Source organism: Molothrus ater, chromosome 8 (assembly GCF_012460135.2).
Source record: "Molothrus ater isolate BHLD 08-10-18 breed brown headed cowbird chromosome 8, BPBGC_Mater_1.1, whole genome shotgun sequence".
NCBI classification, from domain to species: Eukaryota; Metazoa; Chordata; class Aves; order Passeriformes; family Icteridae; genus Molothrus; species Molothrus ater.
The window spans coordinates 3,358,516-3,375,023 of NC_050485.2; the positions used below are offsets into that span (position 1 = coordinate 3,358,516).

Below are 16,508 nucleotides of genomic sequence, written 5' to 3' on the forward strand. Positions count from 1 at the left end.
CAGGAATTTTTTTTTGCAGGCAGCCAACTGCTAAGGGACATGGGTGTGCTTGGCAGTGGCCTCTCTGCCACCGAGAAGCCACTCTCTCCAGACATTTCTTTCTGGGAAGGGAATCAGCACAACTTGAGGACCCACAGCACCAGAGAGGTGGGCACACACCTCTGGGGACAGCCACGGGGTGAGCAGCGTGTGGGGACCCACTGGCATTGGGCCACTTTGGCTTCCACAGTAAAAAAGCAGAAGGGAAGAAAAATTCCTTGGAAAACAAGGATTTTTCCGGAGAAGTACAGCTTGGGTCTGGGAGAATCCAGCTTGGAGGCTGCAGTGAGCAGCTGTGCAAAGGGGCTTCTCTAAGGACAAGACTGGTAATTGGAATTTAATTAGACACAAACCCCTCGATGTAACAGGAAAGCATTTAATCAGGCACTTGGCACACCACCATCATGGCAGCAATTCCAGGGAGAGCCCTTCCAGCTGCAGGGATGTCCTCCTGATGCTCTCAGGTGGGAGCTGCACATCCAGATCCCCCCAGCTCCACCCAAACCTCCCACCCCATGTGCTACAGCTCCTCTGCACCCCCAAAAGGCATAAGCAGGAGATTGCCTGGCTTGGGATTTGGCAGAGCCATCCCTCCACGGGAAAAACGAGGCACTGGCTCGGGTTTGGGACCCGCCTGGGGGCGGAGATGGGGGCGCAGCAGGGACTGAGCCGAGCCAACCCCCTGTGGGGGGCAGCCCCCCTCGGGACAGCTCGGGCACCCGGGAACGCTGCCGGGATTCAGGGATGGATGGGCTCCTCTGGAGACAGCAGCAGCTCGAAGGGAACCAGGGGCCGGACCAGCAGCCGCACCTCGGGGCCCACGGGGTTGGCTCGCAGGTTGAGGCTCCGCAGCAGCGCCATGGAGGCCAATTTGTCCGTGGGCACCTCTGGAAAGAGAGCAGGGAGGTGAAAATCCATCCTGGAGGAGTGGAGGGGTGAAAGCTCCTCTTGATGGACAGCCTGAAGCAAACCTGATACAGGATTTATATTTACATTTATATTTACATTTATATTTATATTTATATTTATATTTATATTTATATTTATATTTATATTTATATTTATATTTAGTTATGGTTATAGTTATAATACACATATAATATATAATTAATATAGTATAACATAATTTAATGTAATATAATATAATATAAATAAATTATATGCAACATACAACATAACATATAATATATAATATATAACATAATATATATATAATACATAATACATAATATATAACATATAATATATAATAATATAGATTATATATTATATAATACGTAATACATAATATGTAATATATAATATGTACTATATAATATATAATATATAATATATATTATAGGATATATAATACATATATAAAATATAATTTATATAATTTATAATATTATATAGTATATATTATATGTTATATAGTATATATTATATAATATGATATATGTTATATATGTTATATGTTATATATTATATCTATATCTATATCTATATCTATATCTATATTTAACCCAAATTATTGGGTTAAAACATGTAAGAAATTATAGTGACATTTGTATCAGTATTTCGCATGTTTGTAATGTAAATTGCTTTATTACGGTGAGTTAGGTTGTCAGTTAATTTTGGTTGGTTGTGGTTTGAAACATTGTATTTAAAAGATTTTTGGATTTGAGGCAATAAATGGCACAGACATAATTGAGTTTTTTGGAAAGTTGTTTTGTTTGGGTGTGTTTACGGGTAAAAGAAATGTAATAGTTATAGGTGTTTTTGGTGGAATTGCTATAGGAATACTAAATGTAAGAGCTAAAATTGTTAGTTTTTTGTTGTAATTTATTGAAATAATGGTGGGAAGGATTGAAAGTTTAAGAATTCTGCTGTTGGCTTAGAATTAAAAAATTGTGGTTTTGTTGAAAAAAATGACAATTTTGGTAGGAATGCTTTTATAACAAAAATTGTTTAAAAGGTGTATTAATTTTGAGGCAGCTAATTCGAATTTTGTATTTGAGGGTATTGAGTTGGGATTATTTGAAGGATGGTTGACTGAGGGATAAATGATTGAGGAATTAATATTATTTGATTGGGTAATTGATTGTAAGGAGGTACCACTACTTGTGTGGAGCTGTGGTGGTAACTTGAGGGGTTTTTTGAGTTTAACAACAAAGGTTTGCTGTTGATGTTAAGCCTGTCTGCAGGTTTTGATCAAACAGAAAATCAGTGAAATATTAATTTATCCAACTGCTCAGGCAAATGGTTATTGGTTGGACTCGATGGTCCTGGAGACCTTTTCCAACCTAAATGATCTTGGGGTTCTAAGGAATGTGTCAGGGAGGTGCAAACACCCAGAGGCAGTGTGGGCACTGCCCTCCAGTTCTCCCAGCTAATAAAACCCCTGCTGGGCCACTGAATGGGGATTCAAAGCCCCATTCCCTGATTTTCTCCCCGGTGTTGCAATGCCCAGGAGCCCTCTCCGGGCTGACAGGAAGGCTCGTGGTCTTTGCCCTTGTTGGACGGGCTGCAAAATGGCTCTGAGCCACCCACAGGCCCCCTTCTGTTCTGCAATTTCCACGAATTTGGGTGTTGTCCTTCAGAAAACACGACATTTACAAACTCTGTGTTTAAAAAAAGGGTGCAGCTCAGCTGGATGGTCCCAATGTGTATCCACTGAGGCTGATATGAAAACCTAACCCTAATTTAGGTAATTAAACGGTGATGGATTTTGCTACAATTCACAATATTTTGGGCTAGCAAAGCCCACCTGTCTGATTTACCAGAACCAATTTCTTTTTTAATTTGGCCACCAGAATGACAAGAGCTTTTTCTACCCCAGCTCCTATTTCCTCTGCCAGCACCTGGAGCAGAATTGCAGTGTTGTAATTATATCTGGTAGATGGTTATGTGATTTTTAAACCATGAAATTTATTTTATGCTGGAAAAAGACTCAAACACTTCGATGCCTTTGTTTTTTTTCCCCTCTTTCTCCTCCAGAAAATGGTGATATTTTCCATACACAAATTCCCTAGGAGAGCACAGCTCATCAGGCAGAGATTCACATGAATTTTTTAATAACTCTTCTTCATGGTGGATTTGTTCACTGCCAGTCCCCCGTTTCATTTTGCTTGGGTTTTTTTTTTTCCCCTTTGAAGCACAAAAGTAATATATTTTGTTTCATACATCTTCCTGTTTAATCATCACCTAATGCAGTGGAGAATAAGAAGTTTAATCATCCTCTCAGGCAGCATGTTCAAGTTAAAAGTGCTTTCACCCATTTTGCTTAGATTAAGGAGTTCAGTGAAGTATTCTGGGGACCAAGACCTTCCCAGGCTGGGAAGAGCTCAGCTCTGCACCTTAATTCCAGGTGAGGAGCAGTGACTCACCCCTGGCATGAAGGGACAGGCAGGGCACACCGTGCAGCCTGTAGCTGTAGGGTTGTGCCCTGCCAGCCACAAATTCCTCCAAAAACAACCCAAAACATCCCTTGCTGCCTCCCCAATGGATGAGGCACTTGCATTTGAGCCTGAGTTATTCGTGCTAGCTCCACCAGTTAAGCAAAAGACAGGGAGGGAAAAGGCTTTTTTACATAATTAAAGCAGAATGTGACATGGTCTGGGTTGGAAGGGACCTTAGAGCTGATGCAGTGCACCCCTGGATGGACACAGGGACACCTCCCACTGCCCCAGGTTGGTGTAAGCCCCATCCAGCCTGGCCCTGGGCACTGCCAGGAATGCACAGTGTCTCTGTGGCAGAATTTCTTCCCAATGTCCCATCTAGCCCCACCCTGAGTTTGAAACCACCTCCCTTTGTCCCATCTCAACATCCTCAGGAGGACAAATTTAACCACAGCTGCCCCCAGCCAGCAGTGACCTCCCCAGCCTCAACATCATCACTTTGAAACCTTTGATCAAGGAATAAGGGAAAGAGAAGCTGAAGCTCCAGGCACCAAAACATCCCCATGGATTTGGGAGCTTTAAAAGCTGATTTGATATAACTCTAATTACCAGGGAAAGAGTTAAAAGCGCTGACAGTAACATATACATAATTACAGTCCAGGGTTAAGAGCTTATTTAGATGAAAAGGGTGGCTTGTGGCACTAAATGTCTCCTTTCACAGAGCCCACAGGCTCCAGGCAGGCATGAATTAATCTCCTTTCACTCCTGTTTCCCTTTGGAAAACACCACCTACCACCTGCAGCTCGATTTGCCTTACAAGTCTTACTCAGCTCCTTCAGCAGGAGCTTTCAAACGGGGTTTGCAGCCCTGGCAGGAGCCTCTCAGCACGCCTGGCTTGGCCCAGGAGGACAGGCAGGACCAGCACTGGCACAGCCCCACAAACCAGGGCACTGCAGCCCTGCAAACACCAGCTCACCTGCTGGGGAACCTGTTTGGGAAGGGCTGGTGGCAGCAGGGTGATCCCCCAGGTGTTTTTTTTGTTTCCTTGGAAAACATGGGCTGAAATCCCCTGGCTTTCTGGTGTTTTTCCTCTCCCCTTTCCAGAAAATGTGTGAGATAAGCTCACATCACCCATTTCTGCAGCCAGACAGCATCGTGTGCACTACTCACACATATCCCTACAACATCTTGGCTTGGACTTGTCAAATTTTATCTGTTTTTTTTTTTATTTTCTCCACATCTGGAGGGCCCCTCCCAGCCGAGGGGAGCCTGGTGGGAGGTGACCAAACCTGGCTTCTCAGGCCACCCTGTCCCCCAGGAGCAATCCAGCTTGGGTGCAGCCCTGCATGCAGCCTTTCCTCCCTGCATTGTAGCAGGGAAAGAGGCACCAAAAAGCTGCATTCCCTTCTTGCAGCATCCTGCTTCCACAAAACCAGCGGGGAAAATGCAGTTTGGAGACCAGCTCGGGTTGAAATCAGCCAATTGAACTGAAAAAGTGATGGAGGGGGCTAAAAGCAAGCCAGGAGGCAGGAGAGAGAGAAAAAGAGGGTGAGGAAAAGCCTTGTCCTTGTCTGGCTCCTGTGGAAGCAGTTTTTAATTCCAGCGTTTCTGCAGGCACAGCTGGGGAGCAGCTGATGTGAGGCTGGTAACAAACCTCCTGTTGCAGGGAGCAGTTTCCCTGCAGCAGCTGAAGAACCCCAGATAAAACAGCAAAATTGAGTGGACTCCGAGATTCGCCTCCCTGGGGCTCCGTGGGGGCTGTAGGATGCTCCAGCCTGGGCTCTTTGAAGGCTGCCTGCTAAATAAATTCACTTTTATCTGTGTACAACAGCTGCCCCTTTTGCCCAGCTTTCACAGACTCCAAAGCCTTCGGTTTTTTTCACATGAAAAATTTGCCTGCCGCTGCAGGGCTGAGGGATGAGCGGCTCTTGCCATTCTTTTAATTTAATTTTTAGGGGATTTTGTAGTGTTAAACAGCTGCTGTTTGTTCTGGGAAATGTTCAGGTGTCTTTGCTTAGCCTGGAAGCAAACATCCCGGCCCAACATTCCTGGGGCTGGGTTCTGCAATCAGCTCTGGTTTTTTTAATGAAATCTGAGGATTTTGGGGTCCCAGCTGGAGGTGCCTCTAAGAGCTACATCCCAGCGTGGTGAATGGGGCAGCTCGAATGGGGCTTGGCTCCCACTGTGCCTGCAGCAGCTTTGCCCTGGGAGGCAAATTTCCTTTCCCAGGAAAGGCAAATGGCTGAGCAGGCTCTGATTATTTAGCAACAGCCCTGGGTGATGCTGGTATAGATGGATAATGAGATGATTGGCTCTCGCAATTAAAAGATAACTATTGTGTGAATATTAAGAGAAGCTTTAGTGGTGTATAGTTATGTTATTGTGGTTTAGATGTCCTCTGTTCTCCCCACAGTTCCCTTTCCCCCCTGTATTGCTGCCATCACACAGCCAGGGCTGTCTAGGACAGGTACAAAGGAGGCTGCACATGTGCCCCTTGCATGGGACAGGTGGGAATGGACAAGCCTGGTGCTGAGGGGGTGGGCATGGCAACACCTGATCTCCAATGCAGTTACAAGAAAGCAGTCTGCACTGATAAATGGCAAAGAAGCCCCTCTGACAGAGGGGCCAGGGCTGCCTGATGCAACCCCCAGGGGCATAAAAGACTGAGCATCCACCTTGATGATGAACTGGCCAAGTGCTATCCACAAGGGCAGTTCCCAGAGCTGTGAACTTTTCCTTATGTGAAAAATGCGTATTTTATGATTGGCTTTTGGCAAATATTCAAATGAATATTATATGTGTTGTGTTAGAAAGTTATGCTGTATTAATTTACTTAAGTAGTGTGTTAAATACAGTTTTAGGTTATAACATAATGTTAAAATAGAAACTATGCTATGTAAGATACTTTTTTACAGAAAGGACTTGCAGCGAGATAGCAGCCACAGGACACCCAAATCTCTCAGAGAAAGAGAATTTATTGCTCCATTATCGAGTTCTTCCTGCCTCCCTCAGCCCTGAAGACTCAGTCAGGATTCAGAGGAAGAAGCTGACACTGCCCAGACAGAATCCTGGGTTTGAATGGAATTTATGCATCATGGATGAGGTGTAGGAATATGCAACAGGCTGTTGCTTTTAAGGGTTAATCCTCTGTTAACGTGGGTCCTTTTTCAGGCTTATTTTGCCCAGAAAGAGGTACCCGGACTGTCTGTAACTCTTTGTTTTTATTGTCTCATATTGTCCTAATCCTAATTGTCCAAATTATTATTACACTAATTATATTGCTAATTTAATAACCATTTTATTACTATTAAACTTTTAAAATCTAAAAAAACCCCAAGTGACTGGCGTTTTTCACACTTACATAGTCCTTTGTTGTATTTTCATCAAGGTTTAACAAACCTCTTTACATTTCCAACGCGAGCAGTTGTTTCTCACAGTGCTAAATCGCCTTTTTCCCAGTGGGAAAAGGTTCCCCCTCACCTGCGATCTCGTTCTCTTCCAGGTCGATGGTCTCCAGGGCGGGCACGGTGGCCAGGGGCTCCGGGAAGCGCCGGAACCGGTTTCGGGAGAGGTCGATGGTGCGGAGGTGCAGCAGGGAGGTGATTTCCTCGGGCAGGCGGTGCAGGTAATTGCCTGCCAGGTTGAGCTCTGGGAAGAGAGAGAAGGGAGGTGGTGGGATGCAGAGAAAAAGGTGGGAAAATTACTAATGCACGGCTTGATTTACAGCCTCTGGCCCCCGTGGACTGCCAGGTACGTCAATGGGATTCCAGCTCCAAAAATTGGGCTTTTAAAGTTTTTTTGCTGTTTTCCGTGGTTGCCATTGTAGATTTCCCTGCTGGGAAGACCACACATTTGGGAGCAATGTTTTCCTAATGAAATTGGGCAGCCTTTTGCAAGCAGAGTCTGTAAGAAAATAAGGAATATTTCCTCATAAACTCAGTGCAATTACCTCCCCAATGGTCATTTGTCATGGCTTAAGGCTAGCCCTCTGTATTCATGTGCCTGAAGCCCTTCTGAGGAATAAACAGAATGGTGGGAGAGAGGTCTTTAGCTGTGAAAAATACCTATTTGTCACAGTTTACCCATCCACGATGCTTTCCCGCCCCAGAAATGAGCTCCTGTGGGGGCCAGGAGCGGCACTCCCGGGCACAGAACCCAAATCCCGCTGTCCCAGCGCCCTTCTCCAGTGACACAGGGCTTTCTGCACTATAAATACCCACACAAGCCGCCCTGCCCCTGCTAATACCTGGTATTTATAGGTCCTGCCTTATTCAGCCTGTCCCCAGCCCTGGGGCATCTGTTCCTGCTGGGACCCAGCACAGCTGACTGCTGGAGCAATTGGTTCGCTGGTGGAGAAAAGCCCTTGCTGGGAAGCAAAGTCATTTTTTTTTCCCCTCCAGGGCTGGTTGTGCTGTCTAGAAAATGGAAATTGATTTCCTTTGCTGCATGTGTTTCCTTTCCCCAGCCCAGGGGTGCTCTCACAGTGGATGCTGCAGCTCCAGGACAAGGGAAGCCCCCGCAGGCACCCAGCACAGCGGCATTTGTGTGCTACCGTCGTAGGAATAAAATTGATTTTAGAAGCTGCCAGAGCATCCCCAGCGCCGCCCTCAGTGCTCAATACCTTGGTGCTGGATGCTCTGGATGCTCTGGATGCTTGCATGGCCATTTTTTATCGGATTAGCCTCGGGCCGCCTTCTCTGGGCTCGGCAGGGAGGTGTCCCCGCCGTGCTGATGATCGCTCCCATCTCCTGCAGTGATTAGCTCTCATTGATGTCGCACTACGAGGACTAATTACTCGGCACAGCCTGGATATTGTTCCGTTGTTATCCCCAAGCTGCCTTTCCTGTCCTCCTCCATCCTCAACCCCATGCCTGGAGGGAGCTGGGGGTGCTGAGTGACCCCACAGCAGCCTGAAACCACTTTGGAAGGGTGGGTGAGAGCAGAACCAGTGTCCTCGTCCTTCGGGGGCCAGAAGGTATAACCAAAAATGGGTTTTTTGGGGTCTGAACTAACGCTTGCAATGAGGTGTGAGCTCAGGGGAGACGCGTGGGTGCTTTGCCCCCTCTGCAGCCAGCCGGGGGCTCCTGGCGTGCCCCAGAGGGTTGGAAGTGGCAGTGCCTTACCTCTCAGCTGGCTGAAGGTGGTGACAAATCGGCTGGTGATGGACTTGAGCTCATTGTTGGCCAGGGAGATGCGGTGGATGCCCTCGGTGACGCTCCTCACGGCTTTGTAGACTCCAACAGGGAAGGACATCAGCTTGCAGTTGGCCAGATCTGCGCACAGAGAGACCCAGGCAAGGGGCTGACAACTTCAGTCCCCTGCTCCCCCCGTGTCCCCGATTCCCTGGGGGCAGCTGAGCAGCCCAGGGATGCCTATTGCACTGCTGGGGGATGGAGCAGGGATTTCCCTGGGCATTCCTGGCTGGATTTCTCATGGTCATGGCTGGTTGTCCTAAGGCAAGTGGTGGGGAGGGGAAAAAAGATTTGGTTGTGCCTCTCACCTCGTGGCCTTCTTGTTTTGTCCTGAGTCGTTTCTCTTTCCCCTCCCAGGAGACTCCAGGGATGGAAACCCTGTATCCCAGCCCCAGGATGGGCTCTGCTTCCTGCCCCCTCCCCAAAGCCACTGCGGGGGCTGGTGGAGCAAGTTCCATCCTCCCACGTTTCTCTCAGGAGGATGTGGGGAGCCTGAGAGATGAAGCTCCAGCTCCTGCCATGCTCTGGTTTATATCCCAGGGCCAGGAATCCAGTGGGAATAAAAATGAATGGCTTTCATCTCTCTCCTTTGATGAACTGCACCCTGCTCTTGGGTATTAGCTGGAAATGGGGAAACTGCAGGAAAGCATAAATCTGACACGGCCACGTGGGGAAAAATCTGCTCCTGTCGTGCTCCCAAGGAGGGGACACATCCCACGGGATTATGTGAACCTGCTCTGACTTTGAGGGCCCTTTGGGGGAGCCTTTCCCTTCTCCGGAGCCGCGGGGAGGGAACGCCGACAGCTTTTTTTAGCCTGTGGCAGTGAAAACCAGAGCCCTGCTCCCAGCTACCCGATCCCTGTGCGGCCCCGGCACGGAGCGCCGGGCTCAGCCCGGGAATCCGCTTTGTTCTCCAGCGGCCTTACCCAGGGAATCCGCCTTGTTCTCCACCGTGTCGTTCACCTTCCTGGCCACCCGGGCCACCGCCTCGCCCATCCTCCTGTGCAGGAGGGCGGCCGGTCCCGCCGGGAATGCGCTGTGCCCTGGGGGATCCAGGGCTGGAGAGAGAAACCAGCCACTCTGTTCTCCGGGAGAGCGATGCTAAAAATAACCGGCGGGATCAGTGTTCCCAGGGGAGGGAGGGAGGCTGTGCTGGGGCTGGCATGTCCCTTGGGGTGAGATTCCCAGCTTTCCAGGATGGTGCTTTTGGGGTATGTAGGTGCACCCTATTCCCTGGCTTGGAATATATCCCCTTTCCTGGTATGGGATATGGGGATTCATCTCCTTTCTTGGTTTGGGAAATGAGGGTGCATCCCTTTTCCTGGTCTGAGATATTTGGATGCATCCCCCTTCCTGGTATTGGATATGCCATTTTCCCGGTTTGGGATATGGGGATGAATCCTATTCCCTGGTTTGGGACATGGGGATAAATCCTATTCCCTGGTTTGGGACATGGGCATGGCTGTCCTTTCCTTGTGTGGGATATGGGGATGCAAGCCCTTTCCTGGTTTGGCATAAGGGGATGCAATCCATTTCTTTATTTGGGATATAGGGATCCATGCCCTTTTCCTGGTTTGGAATATGGAGATGAATGCTATTACATGGTATGGGATATGGGGATACAACCATTTTCCTGGATTAGGATACAGGAATACAACCCCTTTCCTGATATGGGATATGGGGACAGAATCCCTTTCCTGATATGGGATATGGGGATACATCCCATTTCCTGGTTAGAGATATGGGGACAGAACCCCTTTTTTGATTTGGGATATTTGGATGCATTCCTTTTCCCAGTGACTTCATTCAGCTCGGTCTAGCCAAAACATTCTGGCCGAAGGTATCCTGGCCAGGACACCACCACCCTTACCTCCCTTGCCTCCCAAAAGAACCCGCAAAAAGCTCTGTCTTCCCACGCCGGGAGTCGAACCCGGGCCGCCTGGGTGAAAACCAGGAATCCTCACCGCTAGACCACGTGGGAGACGCGGGAAGGATGGTGCAGCAGGACGCCTGCCCCCTGGCGGCGGCGGGCCCGGGGTGGGCCCAGGGGCCGGGGGCGGGTCCGAGGCCGGGGCGGGCCGGGGCCGGTCCCGAGGAGAGGCGGGGCCGCTCCGCCCGCCCGCTCGGCGGGGACAAAGCGCGGCGCCGAGCGGGGGCCATGTCGTCCGCAGGCGGCCGCCAGCCCAGCCAGAGCCGGGCCATCCCCACCCGCACCGTCACGCTCAGCGACGCCGCGCAGCTCCCCGCCGACTACTGCACCACCCCCGGCGGGACCCTCTTCTCCACCACGCCCGGAGGTAAAAGCGCCGCGCCCGCCGGGGCCTCCGGGGGAGCGCGCCCGGGCCAGCCCGAACGCCGCGTGTCGCGGGCGGACCGTGCGTGCCGCGCCCGTATCCCCTCTGTATGTCGTGGATACGGAGCGCTTTCCGCCCGCTCTCCTCGGCGCACACGCGTGGAGATGGGTTTGTTGTTTTTCCGGGACCTACCGGGAGCGCGGAGGGTCCCGGCGGGGCGGCAGCCGGATCCCGGGACGGGCCGGCGGGAAGCTCCCGGTGGGACGCGGGCAGCGGGGCCTCGGTGCCTCGGCCCTGCCCCGGCCCGGTACCGCGGGGCGGTGACACGCCTGTCCCTGTGCAGTGCAGAGGGACACGTGGTGGTGATTCGGGGTGCCGCTTCCATCGGCATCCCCGGGACGCGTTCCCACCCGTGCCGTGAGTTTGCCAGCTCTCTGCTCGGGACAGCGTGGAGCGCCCCCGGGGCAGCCGGGACCCGGTTGCCGCCGGGGTGTTTGGCCGAATTATCGCCTGTTGTGCCCAGATAAGAGCGGGCAGAGCGGCAGCGCGCACCCCCCAGCCCTCCCCGCCGATCCGCGGCGGAGAACCTTGGCCCGTTCCGCCGGGAAACTCCTTCGGCAAACAAGCGCTGCCGAACCGGATTCCCCCACTCTGCTCCCGTCCTCCCCCCAGGCACCCGGATCATCTACGACCGCAAGTTCCTGCTGGACCGCCGCAACTCCCCCATGGCCAAGACCCCGCCTTGTCACCTCCCCAATATCCCCGGCGTCACCAGCCCCGGCGAGCCCGGCGAGGAGCCCAAAGCGGACGCCAACAGCTTGAACCACCAGGAGGGCAAGCCATCCATGGGTAAGGGATCCCCGGGCGGGACAGGAGGGATTTGGGGTGAAGGATGACACCCCTAACACTGCTTCCATGGGTAAGGGACCCCCGGGGTGGGGCAGGAGGGATTTGGGGGGAAGGATGACGCCCCTAACGCTGCCCTCCTTGCCTCTTGCCAGGGGACGAAGCTCAGTTCGAGATGGATATCTGAGCGGGAACCACGGAGAGGCAGCGACTCCCCAGCCCTGTGCACCCCCATTCGGCTTAGCAGGATCCATCCCGGCGAGGTGGAGGTGGCAGTGGTCCCCACCAGCGTCCCCTCCCCGCCCTCCTCCTCCCCCTCTTTTTTGGGGGGAGTGCAGCTCTGTCTTCTCCCCCTTTGCGGGTGAGCGGTCCCAGCATGTGCCAGACGGAGCATCCCTTCTGGATCCGGCCCTATTCCTCCTCTTCCACCTGCCAGCAGCCTGATCTCCACCAGGCTTCTTTTTAAAACATCCCTTTGCCTCTTTTGCTGCCTCGTGCCCCCACAAAATTCCCCTCTCTTGTTACCCAAACCTCCCATGGCCAGCAGCTTGGTGTTCTGGAGCTGTGTCACCCCCTTTGCCCCCTTCTCCTGGAAAATTTGGGCAGCCTGTCGGGAGGAGGGGGAAACATCACTCCTAAAATCATGCACCTGCTTGCACCCTGGGGAGGGTATTTTTTGAGTTTCCCTGGGGTGTGTTGGCATTCAGCAAAGGACAGCACTGGGAGCCCGTTCCCTTCGGTGCTCCAGGGGTCCGATGTAGTCCCTGATGGAATCAGCCAGCATGTCCGCATCTCTCCTACGTGGATTTCTTCCATCTTGGCCCACCAGCCAGGGGCAGTGTCCCCCACCCACCAGCCAGGACTCACAGCAATGTAGCCATATTTTATAAAACCCCCTTGCTTTTATTTTTGGTACTAAAAAGGGGCACTTCAACCCCAACGACTTTGTCTGGGCTGGGGCCGAGTGCTTCTGGGAAAGTGCTTTTTAGCGCTCGGGTTTTTTTACCCCCCAGCCCTTTAAAATGTGAATCCTACAGGGGGGAGATCCCTCTGGCACCGTTGGATGTCTCAGGAATCGCTGGGTGTCCCTGGGGGCTGTGGGGGCTCGCCAGACACCGCAGGGATGGGGCGCTCTCCTGGCAGGGTGCTGCCATCGATGCCACCCTCAGTTCTCAGGGTGGCATTTCTCCCAGCTGGATCATGCTGTCGTGGATAAAGCATTTCCACATCAACCTCCCCTTGGCCAGCCTGGCACAGCATGGCCATCTCAAACCTCCCCTGGAGATGGGGATTTTTTTCCCCCCTCTCTCCATGTGACTCTTGCCCTGACCAGCAGCGCTGGGCGTGGCTGCGCCCCCCCAATCCCACCAGCCCCCCAGTTCTGATTTTTTACTGCCTGTTGGGAGCCATCACCAGCTCTGCAACCTTCTCAAGTGCCATTTTATCAGCCCCCACCTGAGTGCCTGCTCCATCCATTGTCCCTCCCTCACTGGGGTCACCCCACACCTCGTTCCCCGTGCTGGGGAGGGGGACACCCCACAGGCTTTGTGCACTTTCCATCCCGTAATTTATTTCTCTAGGTGTGTTTGGCACGGCGCTGGTGGCCAGCTCCCATCTTCCAGCTGCTTTTCTCACAGGGAGGGGGGGGCTGCCCCTCGTTTTGGGGGTGGGGGAGGAAGAAGCAGAAGCACAGCCCCAGGGAATGGGGTTGTCTTTGCCATCCTTTCCCTGGCGTGGGAGGTGAGGTGAGCGCGGCAGCCGTGGGCGCACGAGTGAGTGAGTGCGAGTAGCAATGCGTGTGGGTGGGTGGGTGGTGATGAGACACACACAAATATATATTATATATATAAATAAATATATTTTCCTTGAAGCCAAGATCCTAGGAGGTCGGTTAGGCCCTCGGATCAAGGCAGGGGCAGGGGGCGAGGACATCCTTGGCAGAGGATGCAGGGAGCTGGCGCCCTCAAGCACAGCTGCTCCTTTTGGGAAAAACCTGCTCTGCTAGCCAAAAACAATCAGACCATATCCAAGGACAACGTGACTAAATGGACAGGAGCCGGAGGGAAACCTTTTTTGTTGTTTCTTTTTTTTTTTTTTTTCTCCAAATGCCCCCTTTCCCAACCTCCCTGTGTCTCTGTTCCCCATCCCAGCAACTTTTCTGCCCAAAGGTTCCCTTTTGTAAGCGGGCTGGGGGCTGAGCAGGGAGGGATTGCCTGGCCTCGCCGGAGTGTTCCTCTGCTAGTCAGGGGCTTCGTTTGGGATTTCTATTGTTTTGTACCGTCTCTTCAAGCAGGTGTTTGGGAGGAGAAAAGCTCTCGCCAGTGGTTGCTGTTACAGTGAGATCAATAAAGATTTTGGTTCTACTAAATCAAGGTGACTTGGACTGTGACTCAGGGGGTGAAGAGGGTTTTCCCTTCCCTTTGGAGCAAAATCCCCTCATGGGCTCTCTCCCAGTCATGCCCAGAGAGCAGGGAAGGGTCAAACCCAGAACCAGCAGCCAAGGGTGAAATTGCAAAATGTCACATGCAGAGAAACCTGATTTTCCCATAGGTCTCCCATGTGCAGAACTGCCCCAAACTGATCACTTGTCCTGGTCTCATCCCTGGAAGTCTTCAAGGACTTTTTGGATGGGACTTGGAGCAGCATGGTCTGGTGGAAGGTGACCAGCAACCTTGGCCTTGAAGCCTTCAGGGACAGGAGACCATTAATATATGTTAATATATTGCATTGCAATATATTTTCAAAAATTTTAAACCATTTTTTAACTCTTTTATACCATCCACTGTAATTGGGGAGGGGTCTGAGCAGCAAAGTCCTTTTCCCCCACTAGGGCACTGAGGGAGGGGCAGCAATGGGATGTCTGTTCCCTCCCTCTGCCTACAGAGGGTGCCCCCAAATTTTTGTGGGTGCCTCAGCAAACCACCAGCATCACTTGGGGATGCATCCCCTGAGGCCATCTCAGCTGTGTGTGTGAAATACCACAGCAGCACATCACATTCCCAAAGCATTCAGATCCCAGGGGTGAGGCTGGGGGGCGTTTCCAAGGGTTTGGGGGGGCCTCTTGGAGCACCCTGGTTTGGCTGCACTCGGAGTGGTCCTGCCATGACCTCCCGTGGATTGTGCTCGTATTGCAGCAGTTTAATTCTGCAGTGTCAGGGAAATCTGCAGCGTGTATGGAGAGAGGAACACGGCGAGGGAAATTGCTGACGAGGCGTTTGGGAGCTGCTCTTCCCTGAATCTGGTTCAGGCCGTGCAATGCCAGTGACAACTGGTTCCCTCATGAATTTTGGGGTGTTTTTTATGTGTTAATCCCTGCTATCAAAGCTCCTGTAGTGAGGGCTGTGTGAATCCCTGGGTTTTGGTATGCTCCTCCCTAATAAGCTTCTAGATACTGATTTGGGATCTTCAAATGGATAATTAAAATCAATTTCAAAAGTTTTAAAATTTCAATCCAGGACTGTAAATGCAGCAGAGCAGCTGAGGGCAGGGTATTTTGGCTGAGCTGGATGCTGGGAGCCTGGCTAGGATCTCGGATCCTGACGAACAAACTTTCCAGCCCTCCTTTCCAGCTGTTACCATTTTCGGACTAGCTCTGGGCTGCGTTTACATTCCTGGCCCTCCTTCCCAGTGCCAGTGAACGTGTTAATGCCGTTTTTCTCCTTCTCCTTTGCCCTGCTGGTGCCCTACAAGCACTGATTTGGAGCAGCACTGCAGCCCTGGATGGTGCTGGGTGTGGGCAAGGCTGTAATGCTGGGGAGGCTCAGGGGGAGGTGGGGTTGGGGTCCTACCTGGGGGGGCTCTGAGAGCTGCTCTTCTAACCCAAATGGAATGTGGCAAGGCAGGTAGGAGCTGAAAGGATTGGGGTTTTGTGGATTAGCTGAAATAGCATCTTTGTGTGGCAATGAGGGCAGCCTGAAGTGGCCTGATGGATTCACTCTGTGCGGTGGTGGGCTCCGGGCAGGAGATGAGCAGAGTTGGCTGCTGGACCTGCTGGTACTGGTGAAGCCATGGCAAGAGCCCACCATGGGGCACCCTGCAGGGTGCTGGGAAGCAGCTGGGTGGGTGGGCAGCAGCCTTATTTCCCAGGAATCTGAGTGGCCTGAGCAAGGAAGGATGGCCCTGAGACCTGGGAGCGCCCTGATGCTTCCTATGGAGCCAGGCTGGGAGAGCAGGGCATGTTCATCTGGAGAAGAGAAAGCTCCAGGGAGACCTTAGAGCCCCTTTCAGTGCCTAGAGGGGCTCCAAGAGAGCTGGAGAAGGATTTTAGACACGGGCATGGAGTGCCAGGACAAGGAGGAATGGTTCTGAACAGCCAGAGGGCAGGGTTGGATGGGATATTTGGCTTCCATCACTCACATCCCTGTCTCCCATGTCTGGGAAGCAAAAGCACCTTTTGGCTTTGAGAGGTGCCAGCAGTGCCTTGATGCTCCTAAAACTGCAAACCTGGCTGGGGTGGTGGCGTCTGACAGTCCCCTCTCTGTCCCCAACCCCTCTTTGGTTTGTCACCAGGAGATAAGGGAAGGATCATCGTGCTGGGTGTCCCCGAGATGATGGGGGCTGCGTGTCAGGGGTCCCTAAGGTGACAGTGGCTGTGTTTGGGGGTGCTGCGTGCCGGGTGTCCCCGAGACGATGGGACTGTGTGTCAGGGGTCCCTAAGGGGACAGTGGCTGTGTTTGGGTGTGTTTGGTGTGCCGGGTGTCCCCGAGACGATGGGACTGTGTGTCAGGGGTCCCTAAGGGGACAGTGGCTGTGTTTGG

The 16,508-nt window shown here is 51.9% G+C and overlaps 2 protein-coding genes and 1 non-coding gene across 3 annotated transcripts; 1 reads left to right on the forward strand and 2 right to left on the reverse strand.

Moving 5' to 3' along the window:
• Positions 1 to 408: 408 nt before the first annotated feature.
• On the reverse strand, positions 409 to 9,704 carry LRRC20 (leucine rich repeat containing 20). The gene is made up of 4 exons (XM_036385603.2): positions 9,538 to 9,704; positions 8,543 to 8,692; positions 6,900 to 7,067; positions 409 to 926 (listed from the first exon to the last, which is right to left on the reverse strand). The coding sequence occupies exons 1-4, from the start codon at positions 9,605 to 9,607 to the stop codon at positions 778 to 780; spliced, it is 537 nt and encodes a 178-aa protein (XP_036241496.1). The 5' UTR covers positions 9,608 to 9,704; the 3' UTR covers positions 409 to 777.
• Positions 9,705 to 10,520: 816 nt separating this feature from the next.
• Positions 10,521 to 10,592, reverse strand: TRNAE-UUC (transfer RNA glutamic acid (anticodon UUC)). Its single transcript has one exon. It is a non-coding gene; the product is annotated as a tRNA-Glu (tRNA).
• A 163-nt stretch (positions 10,593 to 10,755) lies between these two features.
• EIF4EBP2 (eukaryotic translation initiation factor 4E binding protein 2) lies at positions 10,756 to 14,119 on the forward strand. Its single transcript, XM_036386198.2, has 3 exons — positions 10,756 to 10,908; positions 11,578 to 11,754; positions 11,907 to 14,119. Exons 1-3 carry the CDS (start codon positions 10,770 to 10,772, stop codon positions 11,936 to 11,938), a joined length of 348 nt encoding a protein of 115 aa, XP_036242091.1. The 5' UTR covers positions 10,756 to 10,769; the 3' UTR covers positions 11,939 to 14,119.
• The last annotated feature ends 2,389 nt before the right edge of the window (positions 14,120 to 16,508 follow it).